At 46.4% G+C, this 20,323-nt stretch overlaps 2 protein-coding genes across 7 annotated transcripts; one reads left to right on the plus strand and one right to left on the minus strand.

Moving 5' to 3' along the window:
• Positions 1–65: 65 nt before the first annotated feature.
• On the minus strand, positions 66–9,271 carry sgsm1b (small G protein signaling modulator 1b). Of its 3 annotated transcripts, XM_029169414.3 has the most exons (25): positions 9,138–9,271; positions 8,979–9,022; positions 7,940–8,015; positions 7,305–7,467; positions 7,066–7,218; positions 6,884–6,951; positions 6,671–6,813; positions 6,470–6,601; positions 6,249–6,373; positions 6,104–6,171; positions 5,857–6,020; positions 5,610–5,739; positions 5,321–5,447; positions 5,178–5,242; positions 4,962–5,107; positions 4,753–4,881; positions 4,506–4,679; positions 4,357–4,425; positions 3,147–4,286; positions 2,940–3,064; positions 2,787–2,869; positions 2,594–2,703; positions 2,424–2,520; positions 2,173–2,340; positions 66–2,048 (listed from the first exon to the last, which is right to left on the minus strand). In XM_029169414.3, the coding sequence occupies exons 1-25, from the start codon at positions 9,142–9,144 to the stop codon at positions 1,960–1,962; spliced, it is 3,795 nt and encodes a 1,264-aa protein (XP_029025247.1). In that variant the 5' UTR covers positions 9,145–9,271; the 3' UTR covers positions 66–1,959. The 3 variants fall into 3 exon arrangements, with proteins under 3 accessions (XP_029025247.1, XP_029025246.1, XP_029025245.1); XM_029169413.3 differs by lacking the exon at positions 9,138–9,271 and having other exon boundaries at positions 6,470–6,595; positions 8,979–9,106; XM_029169412.3 differs by lacking the exon at positions 9,138–9,271 and having other exon boundaries at positions 8,979–9,106.
• On the plus strand, positions 9,116–20,077 carry LOC114867082 (ARF GTPase-activating protein GIT2-like). Of its 4 annotated transcripts, none has more exons than XM_055513654.1 (20): positions 9,116–9,232; positions 10,932–11,065; positions 11,202–11,314; positions 12,020–12,125; positions 12,217–12,303; positions 12,400–12,530; positions 13,150–13,244; positions 13,329–13,374; positions 13,567–13,618; positions 13,712–13,784; positions 13,900–13,997; positions 14,078–14,189; positions 14,346–14,500; positions 14,583–14,735; positions 15,608–15,817; positions 15,953–16,042; positions 16,514–16,593; positions 16,785–16,940; positions 18,145–18,208; positions 18,444–20,077. In XM_055513654.1, the coding sequence occupies exons 3-20, from the start codon at positions 11,202–11,204 to the stop codon at positions 18,651–18,653; spliced, it is 2,031 nt and encodes a 676-aa protein (XP_055369629.1). In that variant the 5' UTR covers positions 9,116–9,232; positions 10,932–11,065; the 3' UTR covers positions 18,654–20,077. The 4 variants fall into 4 exon arrangements, with proteins under 4 accessions (XP_055369629.1, XP_029025250.1, XP_029025251.1 ...); XM_029169417.3 differs by lacking the exon at positions 9,116–9,232 and adding an exon at positions 10,233–10,478; XM_029169418.3 differs by lacking the exon at positions 9,116–9,232 and adding an exon at positions 10,233–10,478 and having other exon boundaries at positions 13,570–13,618.
• The last annotated feature ends 246 nt before the right edge of the window (positions 20,078–20,323 follow it).

Genomic DNA, 20,323 nt, shown 5'->3' on the forward strand with positions numbered 1-20,323 from the left:
CCCAGGTGCCAGTTTGAAGTCTGTCCAGTAGAACAGTAATTGGAAGGATACAACTAACACGCAAATGCAAAATATATTTTTAATACACAATAAATTAATATACTGAGAGAACATTTGAGAAGACAAAAATTAAAAATATATTTATTTCCAATAGCGTACTTTGTTGCTTCTAGATAATTTTTAGCTTTCCTTTTTAATGAGACAAAGCCCATATCATTGTATTGCATTTAATTAATATTGACTCGCTTATATTTTTGTACAATAAGTCAGTTTGCTTTTAACACATCGTATACGGTTAATCTGACAACAAACAGCATTACAGGAACAGCAATACTCAGGCATGTTATCAAAGCTCACGTGGAGACGAACACTGGAATTCAAGCCACAGTGGATCAGATGTGAGTGTGCTTTGGCTGTTTTATAAATGAGAACGGCACCAATGAAACCTCTTCCCTACAAACGTGTTCATGTAAAGAGCTGTTTTTAAAACTTCGATGTCTGCCAAGCTATCAGACTCATTACATCTCCAGGACATGTCGACATTAAATGTTCTAATAGCTCACGTTTAACACTTCAAATCCAAATTAACCTTCCACTGTAGTGGGTCGATGGCAGAACACCCTGGGGTGCATATATCAAACATACATTACATCCATGGCTACATACCACTGAATAGCTACCACTGAAGTGACCCTTCAAATTTAATATTTCTGGTGCTTAAAACATGTTAAGAGCTTTAAGAAGATCACTTCTGTAAGTGGTCTGAGCAGCGTTGTAAAGAGGAAAGTGAACAGAAACTCACATGTTCACTGAAGAGGAAACCTGACATGAGCTCCTCAGACAGACTCAACTGGGTGAGTAGAGTACGTCGCCCTTTTATCCACACGAAAGAATGCAAGAAGCCGGCAAGCTACTGGAGCTGGGAAGCGCCTACTGTACATACACTAGCTTTACTGGAATCAATAAAACGTGGTTGAGTCGCAATTTCAAGAAAATTACTGAGGTAACTGAAAAGCTTGCATCAGGAACCTTGTGTTGACTTATGGAAGCAACTATGAAGCGCGTTATAGACAAGGCAACCAAGATCAGCAGCTCAGGACGGGCACAAACCTGCAAAAGGAGGAAGTGTGTTTTTTAAGGTTGAACACCACTTTTAAATCAACCGTCACATTGTGTGATGTCTGTGATATCACAGTCTGTGCGTGGCTGCAGTGAAGCATTTGCAGAGAAATTAAACGCTAAACTGCGGAGCCAGTGATTAGGCAGACTGAATCACACTAATGCATAGCGGAGGAGGGCACGCATACGTTTGGCGAGAGCGGTTGGTGACACACTATAGGCAAAGCATGTGCAATCATGCCAGACCGTGCAGAGTCGAGAGGTGCAGTCTGGACGCCCTGCTTTTGTGCATCGGAGGCAAACGGGAGCAGAGGAACGCGACCGGCCCTCGGAATGGCTGTGGAGAAGCGCACCAGTGACCAAACACGAGCACAGCTGGGTCCGTAATATGTGGAACCACCGGAAATCTATTCAAGCGCGTCACAAGATGTTCAACTATGGCAGCTGCACTTAAGCCAAATGATAATGCAGAAAAGATATTCAAGCGTTTCACAATATGTGAGTGTGGCAGGCGTAATTTAAAATTCATCGGTGAAGAATTTGGTTCCTGTATCCCTGAAAAAATAGTAAAGTTTAAGGCAAAATAAATGACATCCTGAAGCATATTTAACAAAGGTACATTCACTAGGTGAACAATAACAAAATAAATGTATTCATATAGAAAGAAATGTGGAGATAAGTTGTCATACAACTATCTAAATAATTTAAATCAACATTTGTCATTCATTGAATTTAATTATTGTCTTTGCTCTTTAGCACATGGCTGTTGTGTGATTGTGTGAGTACCAAGAAACAATTTAGCTCAAGGAATCTGTGGGAGTTGACGAGCAGCACTGTGAATCACTTGTTTTCGATCAGCGTCTGCACTTTGTGGACCAAGTCTCGAGCCATCATCATGACCTGGGGAACGTTGTGCCGCTCCGCCATTTCTGAAAAGACAACGTGAACTAAGTGAGATACAGTAACGGTGATGATGTTTGATTGAGGGCACATTGTAAAAAGAATAATTAGCATTGAATAATAATAAAAATGATTTATCATATTGTATCTGACCATTGAAGAACTTGATGATGTCTGTGAAGTCCATGTTATTCTCCAGGATGATGTCTCTGTATGTCTCCACCAGGGCCAAAGCAAAGAAGAGCACAAAGTGCTCGGAGGACGTGTACTTGGCTGCCCAGATCGTTTCCCACACGGAGAACACATCATCGTACACCATTTCTGTGCAGGAAGACAGCAGCGAACCAGAATGTACTACATGTTACTGCAAAAGCTCTAATCACAGCAATGAGATAGAAACTCACCGCGTTTAAAGTCTAGCAGGAACCAGCGGTAGCAGAAATAAAAGTGTGTGTAGTCTCCGTTCTGTTGCATCAGTTCAAACAGCTCAGAGTCCAGAATCTAGAAATATGCAAAGGAAATGTCAGCGTCACTTTGCAGCGTGTTCAGCGCCGCGTGCACGCCGAGAACACACCTGGATCAGAGAGCGCATGTTGGCAAAGTGAGAGTCCATGGCGCCGCCGTGGGGGAAGTTCTGGTTCATCCTCTTCATCAGTTCGGTGAAGCAGCTGAATGCCATGACCTCTGGGTAGAGCACACGCATCATTAACAGCGGGTTCAGCCATCAATTCACCTGAAAACATGCAGAGACGGAGAAGACGGCAGACCGTCGTCCAGAATAACCAGCAGGGGAGCCAGCAGGTCACACATGCCCTGGACGTAGCCCGTGTCCAGATGCTGCCACACGTAGCTAGAAACACAGGAAGGCGTGTCATTGTTGTGTTCTGGGGAGCAGATACTTCACACGGGACCACATTCACCTGCACATGATGTTACGCAGCTTCTCCAGGTTGTCAGGGGTGAAGTACCAGTATGTCCTATCGCAACGCCTGACGTCTTTGTCGATCCGGTGCAAGTTGATCAGGTACATGTCGAGAGTTTCTTGCTATAAAAACGGGTTTTTTTCTGTTAATGCGTGTGTGTGAGTAAAAGGGGAGCCTTTTATGGCTGCCGGGATCGGTGCTTACGGAATAGGTCTGTTCTTCGGAGGATTCGTCCTGCTTGGCGCCTCCTCCCACCTCCGCAGACTCGGGCTCAGCCAGCGCGTTCTCCATCTCAGCCTCCTCCTCAGAGAGGCCCAGGTCGGTGCCCTCCGGGCTGGTGTTGCACGGCGTGTCCAGATGGTGGACCGAGGCCGGGTCCGAGGCCGGGTCCGAGGGCGCCGGCTTGTCCCGTCGCGACAGGGAGGCGGGCGGCGCGGCGAGGCCCGCCAGGGGCCTGGCCTTGACGTCCTCGGAGGTCACGCACGTTATGCCTGCAGGGATGTCCTCCATCTCCAGGGCGGACGGGGAGTCGTCGGAGTCGGCGGTGTCTGGCGAATGGCGTGAGTGGGACGATAACGACAGGCTCCCCCGCGACGCGGACTGAAGGGCGTTCAGGACTTGTCTGACTGGTGAGTTGGAGTCAGGTTTGTCGAACGGAGTCTCTGCGCTTTTGTCCTTCTTGGCTTCAGCCGGGTCGCAAGCGGGGGCCTCGGCCTCCTTCGCTTCCTCGACCACTTGGTGCGGGTTCATTTCTGAGACGTTTGGGTTCTGCTCAGTTGCTTGATTGGCATCACTGCTTGTTGTAGCGGCACATAAAGGCTCCGCTTCCAGGTCTTTGCTCTTGTGTGCTTGAAACGTGAGGATTTGCCCAAGTGGAGGTGCTTGGAAGTATTCGTTATGAATCTCTGTTTCTAGCGTTAGCACATTAGTGGTCTCTGGGGCAGATCTCAAGCTCATGCTGGCATCTACAGCCTTAGACGCCTCAGTCGTCGCCTGATCTGTGTCTTGGACCAAAGGTCTGTCCTCAGTTGCAGACGTTTCCTTTGGCTTAATCCCTGCAGTTCCCTCGAGTAAGTCACCCTCTGAAACGGTCTCCATGTCCTCTGTCTCTGACGCCTTGACTGACGGCTGCGGGGTCATAGATTCAACAGGTGCGTCTGACAGAGGGGCTGGAGGGTTTTCTGAGGCTGGATGTGGATTTGAGAGATCTGGGCAGGTTGAAGGTTGCTGAGGACCTGTGGCGTCACTGGGGATGTCCTTCACTGGACTACTGGGCTGTGCTTCTTCTTTTACAGGCCTGAGCTCAACCTCAGCCTGATCAGCTGTCTCAACCGATCCAAATACCTGGAAAACAAAGGACAGGGAAGCCAGTAGTGACCAGGATCACTGAGGGCACATGGTTCATCGACGCTACCTGCACGCTGCCGCTGGAGTCGCTTTGCGAGTTCGCGTTCTGATGGTCTGAGCTGCAGCTGAGCGACGACTGGAGTTGGAAAAAGCCACATCTGTTAAGGGCCGCGCTCACACAATTGGGACCATTTGGTGCTGGAACGTCAAGCTCACGTCTGTGCTGATGGTGGAGTCGCGCTGCACCGGCCCCCTCTCCACGCTGGCTCCTGACAGACATCTGGCCAGGGCCTCGGCGTGCTTCTCTCGCTCCCTCTCCTGGACGATGGCTTCGCACCCCTGCCACTCCTTCATGGTCTGCTCGTACACGATCTGCATCTGCTCATCAATCTGAACCAAGCCTCGTGTCAATAACTGTCCCGTCAGTGGCCCCTAAAGTCTGCTGATCCACACACATAGGTACCTCGCGCCTGGATGTCTCCGTCGTGGTGAACTGGTAGTGTCCCAACAAGAAGGGCCAGACTTCTTTGCGAAGGGAAGGAGCCACGCCCCCAAAGTACACAAGTCTGTATATCTCCTGTTCCTCATAGGCCTAACGAGAAGGTTTGGATCAACTCACACTGATTTCACACACTAAAGAGGAGATGGAGGTGAAGGAGGTTGGAATCTTACGGCGCTGTCCTTCAGGATCCTGTCCCAGACCTCGACAGAAAGGCCGGCGCGAGCGTCTCCGGGCACGTCAGGATCGACGATGGAGGTGTTGACCAGAGCAGAGAGGTGGGTGCGAACCGTGGACAGATGCCGGCAGTACGCGAGCCCTGCGGAGGAAGCCCGAAAGCCGCAGTGAAACTACATCCACATAAAACACGGGTAACGACGTGTACTCACATCCATAGAATGCGCGGGAGATTATCTGGTACTTCATGGTGTCACAAAGCAGCTTTAAGGGAGCTCTGATAGAGTGAAACAGATGCACTCAGAGTGAATTCACCTGAACATGATCTTTGTTACTCAGACAGGGAAAAACTTACCGTTCTTGATTACAGCCGTTTGGCAGAGAGCCATCGGACGAGCCGTTCTGGGAGCAGGAGGAGCAGGAGGACTTCCGAGGGGTCGGCTGCCACAGGTTGACACCCTGGTCCATCAGCTCCAGAGCCACTGCACAGCATGACCGCTCTTAATGTTAGCATCGCTGCTATTGGCTTATCTAACTGAAGTTGTGTAGTCTGTATCAGTATTATGATCACAGTATAATCACTGATGTAATCTGTTATTATTCTCCATCAGATTAGCTCAAGGAGACAGGTTGAAGGCACTTACTAAACTCCATCTGATTTCCAGGAAAGAGGATCCGAAACACATAATCGGTTGCTTCATCATCTTCCTTATCTGATACTGAGTCGCATGAGCCGTGAGGACTTCTCCTTCGCAGTTTGGGGAAAACTTTTCCCTATGAATAGAAACACAAGTGTAGCTAAATTGCGCAAGAATTCCTTCGCATTCTTGGTGAACCTCGCCTTCCTCCGAAGCACCGAGGACGTTTTTAATGTCAGCAGCTGAGGCTGACCTTCCCTCGCTGATTCCAGAGAGGCGGGTCCAGCTGTCCGTGAGGCAGCAGCCCAGTCTCCAGGCAGGTGAGGAACTGGAGGAGGTGGCCTCCTTTGGGGAAATGCAGAGGAGGTCTCTGGATCCCGTCCTGGCTCACCAGAACCACTGTCCCACCGCTGTTCACTGGATCAACACAACGGAAGACCCATAAATAACTTGATCTCCACTTCTGGGCATGTAAAACGTTTACGTGGGCATTAACGTACCTTGCTGATGACAGTGGAGATACACGATCTCCTCCAAACGAATGGTCATAGCATAGTCCCAGTAAACACTGGAAGGACGTTGAGGCGAGTGTTAGAACCAGAATGTGTTATTGTTGCTAAGTTGGCATCGAACAGTCGAGCCGACCTTTTCTCTGAGTCCAGTTCCCCCACGTTGCCGTTCATCAGCTGATTGGGCGTCCATTTCAGCGTCATAACATCTGCAGTCTGGTGTAGAGAAAGGTACCCTGGGATGGCCTCCATGTCATCTCTCTGCAGGCAGAGGAGCGAGAGAGCTCACATCTCCATCTGACTGAATGTAAAACTGGAACTAGTATCACATTAATGCTGTGACAGTGAGACACGTACTGGCTGCACCAGCACATTGTTCTTCCCAAACAGAAGAGTGGCTCTGGAGTTTTGGTGGAGGGACTCGACGTACTCCCTGGCCCACATGAGGGGACGATCGTCCATGCTGCCGCTAGACTGTCGCTTCTGGATCTGATGAGAGAAACATGAAGTACTGCACATTGGACGTTGTAGCGCAGAGCTTCTGTTCGGAGGCCTCACCAGAGCAGGCCTCCTGGAGGGAGAATCCTGCCGACAGTGGCCACTGTGGATGCGATGCCTCTGAACGAGCTCGTCCGCTGAAGGATCCGTCCAGTAGTGGTCGGAGGTCTTGACTTTGGTGTATTCCAAAGCACAGGGGCCAACTGTACACAGCGATACATGACTTGAAGTAAAACGGACCCCAGATTCTGAGCTTACTATATATAAACATACCCAACAGAGAGGCGAGAATGGGTCCGTCCACAGGATCCAGCAGCATGGCTTCTTTCTCATAGAAGGCACTGCAGGGAGATTCAGAATGCTTTGAGATGGGATGTACAAGGAAACGGAAACCACCCTCAGACCGTCTTTCTTTTATGGCGCTAATAAGAATTATACTGAGCGTATGTCAGCACCTGCTGTTCTCTACTAAGTACAGGACAATCTTGTCCAGGAGCTTCTCCATCAGCGCAGTTCTGACCCACAGGTGTTTCAGAGCCTGAGGAGGGAGGTTGGCCAGCTTAGCCTGTCGACTGCGGTCACTGCTCAGGGAATAATTGTTCTGCTTGCTAAAAAAGCAAAAGATGAAATCAGATATGTTTGAACGTATATGGAAGAGCAGGCATCCTCTCGCTGGGACAAGTTAATGTTTCACCTGCTCTCGATGAGCTGCTCCAGCTCCTGGACCTTCTGGCAGAGTTCCTCGGCAGGCGGGAAGCTTTTGGCCACTTTCATGAACAGAGCCGCCACCTTGTTGCTGCACAGCAGGCCTGCGATCCGCCGCTTCAGCCCGTGGAGCACGCAGGCCTCCACCACAGCTACGCACAAGCACAGAGCATTGTTATCAAGTCTGTCTTTTCGTTATATCCGACCAAAATACAACTTTTGGCAGCTTTCAGTCGTGACATTATTTATGAAAACAGGTGAAAGGCAATGACAGGTGGCACAAGCAGAAATAGACTGAAATCTGCTCAGCGCTGTTGGACTGTTGCTAGGATATGAGGGATGTGAATCACACACGCCTCACTTCTCGTTAGTATCAACACCTTCGCATGTCCACCCAGCTTAAATATGAAATATACATTAATAGCATCATGAAAGGAAGTCATTTGAGTGCACTGCGTTGCTTGAGCAGGGTGACTTTGCACTGTCAGGACAAACGCAGAGTGACAAACTGTGTGTGTGACATGTGGATGCACGGTAGAAGGAAAGAGGAACAGCTGATGGAGAGAAAGAGGATGGACACAACTTGAACTGGTAGGTGCACCCGGCGTGGCGCAGCACATTTACCACAGAAGGATATGATGTGACTGCTGTCTGCGTGCACGAATTTCCTCGTCACTGCCTCCTCCATAATTTGTTTGACCTAAAAGAGAGGGACACGCGGTGAGACAAGACTCCATCGCTCTGTCAAAGTGACAGAAAGTCAGCATCAACCAGAAGCAACGGCCACAGGCGTTCCAGACTGGCCAGACATCTTTGCCCAGCTGGTTGAGTCAAGCTGGCCAATAGATGTCATTTCTGCATCTCATGTTTCCTTCATTAAATCAATAAGAAATTATTAAATAAACCAATACATAAAGTGCTCCATATTCAAAGAAAAACAAATGAATCTATTATGAATCTGCATCAGTTAAGCACCTCCTTGCAGCAGGATGTGGTACCATAGTCTAATGTTAGAGAGGCAATGAGTCACAGGTGAGGGGGAGCACAGCACGATAAGCCTGGAAGTACCCGGCTTTCACAGCGATGAATAAAACATACCCCCCCGAGGAGTCACTGGACGGGTCTGCAGCATGCTGCCGTTCATCTCCTTATTCTAAACCCCAATAGTTCAGAAATCAGTCAAAACAATGGCCTAGCGGTGGCTGAACTACTCTGATCGAGCGGCACCTGTTTCCAAGGTCACACCTTTAGGCTTATTTAAATGTGGTGTCGGAGGATTCTCATTTTACCCTGATTACGGCTGGGGATGTGAGAAAAACAACTACAGAGCCAAAATCAACCTGCGCGCGGCATCTAAACATGTTCATCCACTGATGGAGGGATCATCAGCATCACCGCCATCACCAGCCTGTTATCGTCATCATCACCATCGTCGTCATCATCGTTTTACGCCAGTGTGCCAGCACTCCAACGCGTTACACTAATTGCACCCAGGCTGATTGGGAAAAAATAAAGGACGGACTTCATCATGAACAGGCCCGTGAGCATCACTCGCACGCGCGCGAGCACACGCGCGCACGCACGCGCGGACACAGCGCCAGTAAACAAATAGGAAAAAAAAAAAACGCGACGAGCACGGCAGGGACATAGAAATGTGACAAACCTCTTTCTTCACATTGCGCAACAGTTTCTGGCGCGTCTCGGCCTCTGTGACGAGAGAAAACATCACACGCGTTAAATAAATACGACGATCGGGAGATGCTCTGTCGGAAAGGAAGGCGATGACGGGCTCACGACGGGAACACAGCGTCGGCGGCCGTACCTCCCATCGTTGCGGGCTGGGTGTAGTGGAGCGGAGGACGAGCACTGCGCGGTGGTGAAGGTCTTAGGAGCAGCGGAGACCGGACTGGGCACAAGGTAGAAAGGCTCCGAGATGCACGACGCGATCTTGGCCACTGTAATAAACCTATGTGCTACCTCTCAGCGAACCAACACCCCTTTAAAGTCACAGTAACCTATACATTAAGCCATAGAACCCAGCACCTGCAGAAGCATCGTCCACTCCCCCAGAACTTGAAGGTGTATTTCATGACCACAGTGAGCCTGTGCTGCAATAAAATACACATTTGAGACATTAGGCTTCCTCAAAAGTTTGCTTAAGTGATATTTTCCATTGCTTTTCTTTTGCAGACAGGCCAGAGACCTTTGGAGGTTGCTCTGATTACACGTAATGGGCCCTAATTAATCAGTGCCCCAATAAAATATTCATCAAAACATGACAGGAGTAAATGGAAATGATGACAAAAAAGCCGGTGTGTTGTAAAACACTCATGTGGTTTATTCTTTGAATTCATCAGTTATAAAGCTTAGGTTCGAATGATTTCATTGGCTGGTTCCCCTCAGAAGGTCCAGGTGGCTGATTGGACCCCCACTGCAGCAGCTTAGTGAGGAACAGGCAGATTCTGCTTGTCAAGAAGTCTTAACCAGGTCAAGACGGGTCCAGATGGCCGCAGGGCTTTTCTCCACTGATGGGCCGATAGCGACAAAGCACACGTATTTCCATCGCCACCAACGCGGGTGATTCTAGCGTTGGTTTGACGCAAAGTGGAAATTCAGGAGAGCACTGAAAATCTACATAAACTCGATATTTATGGTCTTTTGTGCTCCCATTGAGCTCCAGAGGTAGACGTATGAGTGTTGGAGAGAATATAACTTCTTCATAAAATTCTTTATTTTTTAATTTTATTCCCGTTTCTGATTGGCTACAGGCCACTGGCTGAATCACATACCCTGAAGTCACGCGGCATTTTCGCCCACTCGGGCCCTAGTTGTGGGTGGTATAGCAGATATACATCTAAGGAAGCGAGGCAAGGAAGGAAGGAAGCAGGCGAGGACGCAGGGGGGAGGCGGCGTGAGTGTTGGAATGAGACACCGCTTTGTTCAACGGCAGGGAGGGCGAACGGGCAGCAGCCGCCGTCTCCGCGAGAAGCGCTAACCTACGCGCAGCCTGCCGCGGCGTGTTCCTCTCGCTCGCCTTTGTTCCGCTGTGGCGCGGCGCCTCTCGCCCATATTCGCGTTCCTGCGTCCAGTTCGAGGGCGATCCGGCGAGGGATGTCAAAGCGAGTGCGAAGCAGAGAGGTCTGCGCTGATTGCAGCTCCCCGGGTAGGACGTCAGCGCAGCTAGCGCCGTTAGCCTGCGAGCTAACCAGCTAGCCCCCATTATAACTTACGCTCAGTTAGCTAGCCAGGAGCAGAACGCCCGAAGAATTAGCCAGATCTTCGCCTTAAGGATTTTCGTACTGGTCTTTGGGTTGAACATGAGTTAAAGTAACGTTTTGCTGTGTGGTCGTTCAACACTGACATGTCTTTTCCAATGTAGTAACTCTGCTCTAACGTTTGCTCCGGGTTGGCTTAAATAACAAACTTCACACCTCTCTGATGACAAACGGTCATTCTGTATGTTGTGATGTCGATTTTATTCTGTGTTTGAGGTCACGAACACGTTCGTCCGCTACAATCACCGGACCACCTCGGATCCGTCAGTTTGCGGCTGTGTGCGGGAAATAGTTGGTTTATCCCCGGGTCGTTCACTGTCACGTTATTCGTGTTATTCCAGAGCCTCGCTGGGCCTCCGTTAACAGGGGCGTGCTGATCTGCGATGAGTGCTGCAGCATCCATCGAGGTCTGGGCCGACACAGCTCCCAGGTCCGGCATTTGACTCATTCCCCATGGCCCCCCTCCCAGTTACAGGTGGGAGCGCACGGACACGACTCCCACATTCTCATCCATTTACACATATGTGGAGAATGTGGATAGATTAGGATTTGTTCACAATGCGATGGTGTCACAGGCTTACTGTTAACTCCCCATACTTTGTTTTTTTTAGATGGTCCAGACGTTGTATGGCAATGGAGCTAATTCCATATGGGAGCACAGCCTCCTGGATCCTTCCTCATCAGTGAGTGGGAAACGTAAAGCGAACCCCCAAGACCGAGTTCAGTAAGTGCTTCCAAGAGATTCGATGTGACAGTGTTGCTCTTGTTTTGCTCGCTTGCTTTTTTTCTATGAACCTCTATTGACAATAAAATTGATTTTCATGGGTAAACTCAGTGAACATTTGTTGTTGGCCTTTTCTCCCATGGACGAGAGTCACAGCAGAGAAGGCAAATACCGTGGATGACTAATTCCAGGAACTCAGAATGATTTTTGAGCTTAAATCTTAAAGGGTTTACTTACTTACTTTACTGTGAACACTTTTTAACCTGCAGAGTGCTGTCTCTGTGAAGACTTATGTGATGTAGTCCCCACATCCACTGCCAGGTATAAATAGAGTTGGTCTGGTGTCTGTCTGGTAATATAAACAGTCAGCCACAGTCAAACACAACCGTTTTCAGTCTGACCGTCACAATCAGAGCAAATGTGTTCAGTCACTATCAGACAACAGGCAGAGTAAGCCTTGAACAGAACTAGAGAAAGATTTCATGAGTGTAGTGCAGGAAGTTTCTAAAGGCCTTTTGTGAAACCATGTGAACTGAGTTCATGTTCTGAAAACAGAACATGAACTCGGTTCATGTTGAACACGAAAATACTTTACTGGTATATGCACTAATGGAACTATTTATAGTCCAGAACATGCATATGAATTTAACGTTTCTTGATGTGTAATAATATAGATTTATTATACATTATTATTATTGTTTTCAGTCCTAACAAGACAGAGTTTATCAAGGCCAAATATCAGATGTTGGCTTACGTCCATCGGATGCCTTGCCGTGATGATGATAGTGTAACCGCCAAAGACCTCAGCAAGGTAAAAAAAAAGGCCTTATCGTCGCAAGTATTTACTTTAACTCGGGCTTTTCCAACTGTGTCTATTACACAATAATTCAACTCTCTTTCAGCAACTCCATTCCAGTGTTCGGACCGGAAACCTGGAGACCTGCCTTAGGCTCTTGTCTTTGGGAGCACAGGCCAACTTCTTCCATCCAGTGAGTCCAATAAAATAAGCAAATGTTTTTAGTTTTTTTTTTAAGTTGATATATTTGTAATTTATCACTCTGTCATCATTCTTGGGGGAACCACAGGAGAAGGGGAACACTCCACTACACATAGCTGCAAAAGCGGGTCAAATATTACAAGCAGAACTGTTGGCAGTTTATGGAGCTGATCCTGGAGCCCTGGATTCCAGTGGAAAGACGCCCATTGATTATGCGAGGTAACCATAATCAATGAGAAAGCAGTGTTTAACACACGCTAAATTATGCTTTAGACACGAGCAGCAACACTGAAACACTTCCCTTATTTTATCTTAGATCTTCTAAATAGAGCACCACAGTTGTTACTATTATTGGCTGTTTGACTACTGTGTAGTGTGGCTGTGGTCTTCACATGTGACCCAGCGCACTGGTGGGTGCCACAGGAAATGTGTGCTGGGTAAAAACAAATTATGTATTAAGCATTGACTGGATGACAAGAGAAAAAGTAGTTATGGCTAATATATCTTGCATTACATTCAGTACAAGACACAGACTCTAGTGGCATCATGTCAGTGTCTGGTTAATCTAATAAGGGAATGACTAACTGAGCACAAGAGGAAGGAAACATTGTTGAGTGTTAATGCCAGCTGACTCAGCTTGAACAGCTTAGCAGAAGTTGAAACAAAGGCAGAAATAAATTAGATGGAGCCAGTGTTCATGTCTTATCAGTTTTCCTATTGATCTACATTCATTATGTTGGAAGGACAAATTTGCTTTAGTGACATCCACACACATTTTTAGCGTCCTTCTTCTCAGCGTTCCATCTGAGACGTTTCCTTGTATTTCTGAAATGCGCAGACAAGCTGGGCATCAGGAGCTGGCGGAGAGGCTGGTGGAGATCCAGTATGAACTCACTGACCGATTAACATTCTACCTTTGTGGTAGAAGACCCGGTAAGTACAGTGCAGGCGTTGTACTGCATCTGATATATCTAATAACCGAACATATCTTAATTTTGTGTTCCGGTCGTGTTGTAGATCACAGAAATGGACAACACTTCATAATTCCACAGATGGCAGACAGGTAATAGCTTCTTTATTTGACACTTTCATACTTTATTATTTTGTATTGGAGACATTTACATTATGAAAATCCAATTTTTCTCTTTGCTTAAATGGATGGATTAGAAATAAGTAAGTATGTTTGTCACCTCTTCCATCACGTCTCTTTGTTTTGAAAGCAGAGACATAAATGTGTCATTGTTTTTGTCCAAAGTAGTCTGGATTTGTCAGAGTTTGCAAAAGCTGCAAAGAAGAAGCTGCAGTCGGTGAGATGAATGTTTTTCATCTTTTAATGTGTGTTGTAGATTCTATTCTCGTTTTCAGAAGTGAACATTAACTGTATTTTATTTCTGTTGTAGTTAAGTAACCATCAGTTTGAAGAACTTGCCATGGATGTTTATGATGAAGTTGACAGAAGAGAAACAGATGCAGGTAATATTCTAAGAATTCTAAAGCAGTATATAATTCAGCTTATATTGCTTATGTCATATTTTTGTTATATAAATATCACCTTTACATGTAACTTTTTATATATTTTTTGCTTTAGTGTGTTTGACCACTCAGAACCACAGCACACTTGTAACTGACACCACAGTTGTACCTTTTCTGCCCGTCAATCCAGAGTATTCATCTACCAGAAACCAGGCAAGTGGTCCTGAGTGTGTGTATATATATATTTAAAAAAAAATAATAATAATTTCCTCCTTTTTTTTTTATTTCGTCAGGGTCGTCAGAAGTTGGCTCGGTTTAGTGCTCATGAATTTGCCACCCTAGTTATTGATATTCTAAGTGATGCTAAGCTACGGCAGTGGGGAAACTCCTGTGAAAGTCTCAAAGGTTTGTCATCCAATTTAAAGTAGACCTGGAATATGATAAGGAGCAAGTCTCAGTATTTAGATTCAGTAAATGAAATCTGCTTCAGAGCTGTTTGATTTCAACACCTGCATCACAGCAGGTGAGCATGTTTAATTGTTTATGATGCTCTGCCTACAGAGAATGTGGAGCTGATCCTTCAGAAGGGACCAGACAGTCGCCATAACAGTGAGAACCAGGACAATGACCAGCCTGATTATGATAGCGTTGCATCAGATGAAGATCCAGTACAAGAGGCTACTTGTGCAGATAACTGCAATGATGGAAGGACCAAGGTTAATATGCAATTAATGTCCTAAATCCTCACCTTGCTTTATTTTCTGTGCAAATGAATCCTGTGCAACACTTTTCTCACAGAGCTCAGAGTCGTCAGACCTCTCTGATGGACCAATCACAGTACAGGAATTCATGGAAGTGAAGAGTGCCCTGACTGCATCAGAAGCCAAAATACAGCAGCTCCTTAAAGTCAACTGTCACCTCAGTGAAGAGCTGCGGTTGATGCAGACCAAGGTGGGAACTGGACTGAATGTTTCTCTTCGTAGGCTCTTATTTTAAATGTCACATTGACAACATGCTCCGAGAAAGCTGTGTTTCTGGATGGGTGAAAGTTTTGTGGGGACAATTAACAATTACCACAGGAATCTGCTGTGGTGGTCAGTGAAACAGAAAACAGGACGCGGTTTGTTTCAGTTTTTTCCCCCTGATCTCTTAACAGTGAGCGTTCATAAAGAGTTAATTAAGAGGTTCTGTTCAATCAGTACCTCACCTGGATTTGACCTATTACCAAACCTTCCTGTTCTTCCTGTTTAAGCAACAGATCATTGCTATGCTATGTACACTATGAACACTGGAGCAACAGGTAAAGCTGTGTATACAAGTTTACTTTTGGGACAAGCACATTAGCGTGGGTGGAAAATCATGTTCAAAAAACACCAGAAGGTTTGTCACCTACGCTGCAGTTTTTTGGTAGTTTCTCCATTTGTTCTTCATTCTGTCAGCGCTTGGCTGCCGGTCAGCGTTGACGCCATGCACTGCCTCCTCCTTAGCAGTACTGCTTCCTCCATGGTTGCACAGGTCAAACATAATCTTAAGATATTATCAAACATATTATTTGATCCTTTAATTCTGGAACTTATATAATGATTGTGTGTTTCTCGGGTTCTAGTGTGGTTAGTGCAGCAGAGGGCATCCATTTCTGCAGTGGGATCTCAGAGGATCCTGCTTCCGGAGTTGCTATCAATACAATGTCAAGGTCCCAACCCTTAAACAACACAGAATGAACTCCAGAGAGGAGTTGCCTTTCGGCTGCAGGATTGCCTTGTTATTGTCTGGCCAGTCGCCCCGCCTAGAGATGAACTGACAGCTGATTTTCCTCTCCACAGCTAAACTCCCTGCAGACTGAAAACACAACGCTTCGATGGCAGACTCCGACCACACAACAACACCTGCAGGGCCCCTTTGGTCGCCAGCAGCCCAGAGGAGGCCGCGCCATGTCCATGTACGAGACGGGTTCGACTCCGAGGCAGTACCCCCATCGACCTGAAAATGCTCGGCATGAGGATGGAGTGGTTTTGCAACCCTTCCCCACTAACGTAAGCTCTGGGTTGTGCCTCTGGGTTGTCCTCCCAAGACAAAATAATGATGCCTGGCTTGGGGCTGGTTTCGGTTATTCATTCAGTCATTGCATCTCATTGGAGTATGCTCAACCTGGTCTGACCCCCTTCTAGATTGGGAGGGGTCCTTTGGGGACCGCTGCCTCGTCCCTACCTACCTTCCCCTCCTCCCTGTCCTGGTCGTGGGACGAGAGATCTCGAAGGGTTAAGTACTGATGTTCCCCTCTGTTGAGAGGCAGCTCCAGGGGATGGTGAAAGCTGTCCTCCTGCTTGACTCTACAGTCTTCCCTCTCCTGACCTGTGCTTTCAAACTGACTGCATGCAAGCAACCCACAGTGTTTCTGCTACAGTTCAGTCATCCGAACACCGTTCTTTTTTCCACAGAGACACTCAACTGGACCTGCTTACGTTTCATTAGGCATCAAAGTTGAACTTATCTTATATCTCAGGATCTCTTTGCATCTACTGCACTAATCTCAAATGCTGCAGTGTGTATAATCACAGTGACCTGATTTGCCTTTTATCCTTATCTGCTTTAAAAAAAGTGTGATCATGGCTTTGTTTTCAGAAATGCATGATTCTGATTTGTACCTGGCTACAGTTGGTCTTGTAAAACCTTTTCTGTAATCATCCACTGGTTTATTGGCTGATGGTTTTCTCCTGCTGTCCCTGTAGGGCTGTAGTCTGGAGGGACAAAGCACCATGATGGAGAACGAGTATGACACGACACCCAGCCACTCTGAAAATGACACTGGGTAAGAACTTTGTAGTTTTCTGTATAAAATTAGACTGACAGGAACTGAGAGCGATCACCATCTGGTTGAGACTTCAAAGAGAACTACATATGAAGACATTTTCTCAACTGCAACCCAGGCAGCATCTTTCTTAACCACAGGAAATGCTATATATAAGTGTTAATGAATCATTGTTGCTTTTGGATTTGCAGCAGCCCTCTCACTGCCTCTGATGCTGTGGAACCAGATGAGGAGGGTCAGGAGGATGCCACCCTTCCCTGCACTGAGGATGTCATCTGTAAAACAGAGCAGATTATCAAGAACATACAGGAACTTCAGAGAGCTGCCCAGGAGACCAAACATGAAAGGTACTACTTCAAATTAATCAATTAACGTTCTGTGAATCAAATTACATTCATCAGACCCCAAATAAATCTGAAGTTGATTGAAATTGAGATTCCAGTCAATGTAATGTGGTTTAAGCCAGTGTGACCTTTTGTGGGCTACTGTGTATATATGCTAGCGGTGTCTGTATTTCATTCTGGCAAGAGAGGCTAAATGGTCAGTTTCTGCTGCTTCTAGGTCGGGGGTCGCTATGGTTACATACAAGGCCCAGGGCTCTGCAGGTTTTATTTACTGGAGACAGTTAACTGGTCACTGATTTACACTTGCCTCGCAAGGCAAATTCAGTTACATATAGAAGATTAGCTGAACTGTGGTCCAAATGTCAAAGCTTTTACTGGGTCTGAGCCTCGCTCAGAGGTCTTTGTCACCGTGTCCTAGAAACTGTGTCTGCAGGGGGCAGGCCTTGGGTCGTCTAATGCAGCTGACAGGAAACAAATACCGCATGATCACATGTTCTTCTGTGACCTACCAAATCCACTGTGGCTGGGATGGGCCATGATTTCTGCATTTAACCCTGCAATAATGGTCTGTGGTGTTACTATTTGTTAATGTGTGTGTATAGAGGTCAAGGAGAATAGTAGCATCTACTGTCACAAGCACTTCAGTATTGTGAACAATAGTGATGTTACATGCTGTGTCATCCATCCGCTAACTGGTGAGATGCTCACTTCAGCAGAAACAATGAAGTGTGAAGTGAAGTGAACAAATTAAACTTTAACCCCACTCATATAAAATTGTGCATATTAGCTTGTGCAAGCTTTGTTGAACGATAAACCGCTTTATTAATCTTGGTACTGGTGTGACACAGATGCAGTGTGAGGGTTTGGACCAGCAGGTGTCACAATTTTGCCTTAAAACAAATTTTTACAGAAACGTGACACATTTAGCTTTTTAAACCCAGACTTTTGACTTTGCACAGAGTAGGACCGTAAGCATGAGTACCTCACTGTTTTGTCAGTAATTAAAACGTGTGTTTTTGAGCAAGCAGGAGACGTTTTCAGAATAATGTGACTGACGTGCTGTGTACTGTATTTGCTGTCAGCAGATGCAGTTTGACCTCAGGCTGTTCTTTTAGAGGTTCCTTGCAAACAATGTGTATCATCATATCCCTGTATGGCCCAGGAGTGTTTGATCGCCCATTCAGGCCTTTCTCTTTATCTCACCCAGCTACCTGCCTTGTTCTGAAAGGATCTGTGTGGCTGTGAAAGAGATGGCCGCACTGTTTCCCAAGGTAAGATGACTCCTGACAAAAGCCGGGTGTCCCTCCCCTGAGTAATTACAGGATTTGTTGTTTGTTTGAAAGCATCCAGAGGGAATCTAAATAAATAAGTCTTTATAGGATTACTTTGTTTTATGTTTGCTAACAAAAGTGCCCATGGGCCAAACTGACCATAATGAGATTTGAATTTATGGGCGTTGTCGCGTCAGCCCTTTGTCAAGTCTGTCATCCCTACCTTCCCCCACAGAGGCCGTCCTCAGAGACCGTCCGAGGGTCCCTGTGCCTGCTCACGTCCAGCGCCAGCCGACTGCATGGGGAGTGCCAGAAGGCTGTGGAGCACAGCCCCTGCCCGGTGGACATCCAGCTGGTCACCCAGCAGGTCATCCAGTGCGCCTATGACATTGCCAAAGCTGCCAAGCAGCTCGTCACTGTGACAACCAAAGAAAACAACAACTAAAAACTAAAACCAAAAGACATTTCTAATTCACCCAAAACTGATATTATCAGTGATGTTGTTCATTTCAGTTTAATCAGTGTTATTGTTTCATACACATACATTCCTTGACTTGTAGAAAATATATGTATCATGCAAAAAATATGGGTCAATCACAACCTTATTTATTTTGTTTTTGTACATTGTGTGTTAATACACATGTAAACTAACATGTTTAAAGATACAAGACAAAATTAGTTACCGTTCTTTACCTCACAGGAAGATTTCATGCACCCAGTTTGTAAAAATGAAATGCTGTGTGTGTTTGAGCCAGCTCCATTTTATCTTTCTTACTTGTACTTCAGCTTAGACACTAGAGGTCATCAGTTGTGCTCCTCGCGCTCAGATCTCAGGTCTGGCATGGCTGACCCCAGCTCAGTGCAGAATACCTGGCATCAGGAACCAGAACAGATGAACTTTAGTCTAATTTAGTGACTATTGTGTATTTAGAATGCAATGGACAGTATTTTAATTTTAAACCACTGTGATGTCACTTGCCTACAGTTCAGATGGTTGTTTAGTGAGCAAACATTGATGAAATGTATATTTAGGGCATGAGCCAGGAGTTGCAGCATTGTGCAAACTTTCATTCCATCTAGCAGCAACACGTGATTTCACAGTTTAGTCCCTCCAGGCTGGTCGACGATGCGTCCAGATCAGTAATATCTGGCGCTGTATAGTTTTAGAGGCATGCATGCGTGTGTGCGTGTTTTTCCTCCGACATGGGGACCATAAACCATGTTTTTGCTATCAAGGTGAGGACATTTTGACAACGTGGGGACACTTCGCAGGTCTCCACGGGTCCGAAGGCTTTTTTGAGGGTCAAGATGTGATTTTAGAGCTGAGGTTAGAATTGAGTTTTGGTTCGGATTAGAGCAAAGATTAGACGTCTGCTTCTATTTGTGATAGTTAGGGTAAGGGGCTAGGGAAGGCGTTATGTCAATAGGAAGTCCCCACGTTGATGAGTTGATGGTGTGTGTGTGTGTGTGTGTGTGTGTGCGCGCGTGCGCGTGTGAGAGAGAGAGAGATCTCACTAAGGGGGATCTCAGTGGTCTATGTAAAATCAATTTTAATAGTATTATGCAAATGTAAGATGTATGTATCCATGTAATTCTTTATCAGAATAATCCAAATGCTATTCTATTTATGAACCCTATGTCATACCTCTAACAAAATATCAGTGTTTATTTTCATAAGCTTTTGTCCTAACAGCAAAACTTGTTGTGTTCTGGGGTTCGGGACGTCTCCGCTGGCAGTTCCATGTAGGCAACTACTGATGTCTGTTTGCTCAGTGTGGTGCCGTACCTCCGGTGTGTTCGATGCTGTTTGTGATCAAACATGTAGCGACGTGATTTACAATCAGTAATAAAGTTAAATGTGCGCCCAGAGTCCGAGTGACTGCTGTAGAACCTGGGGCCGGCGTGTCGCCACACGCGTCTGCACCAGGGGTGGAAAGAGGTGAGCTCATGCTGTAGAATCAAATATCATCATCATCATCATTACTGAACGGCTGCCTCATTCAGGTCTGAGGAAGCAGGCGGGTCAAAGTGGCTCCTGTCCCGTGATCCATCACTTTCATTTTCCTTTTTGTCATCTTCATTAGCTTTATCCGTTGCATAAAATTGACTTAACAG

The sequence above is a fragment of the Betta splendens genome, chromosome 12 (assembly GCF_900634795.4).
Source record: "Betta splendens chromosome 12, fBetSpl5.4, whole genome shotgun sequence".
Lineage (NCBI taxonomy): Eukaryota > Metazoa > Chordata > Actinopteri > Anabantiformes > Osphronemidae > Betta > Betta splendens.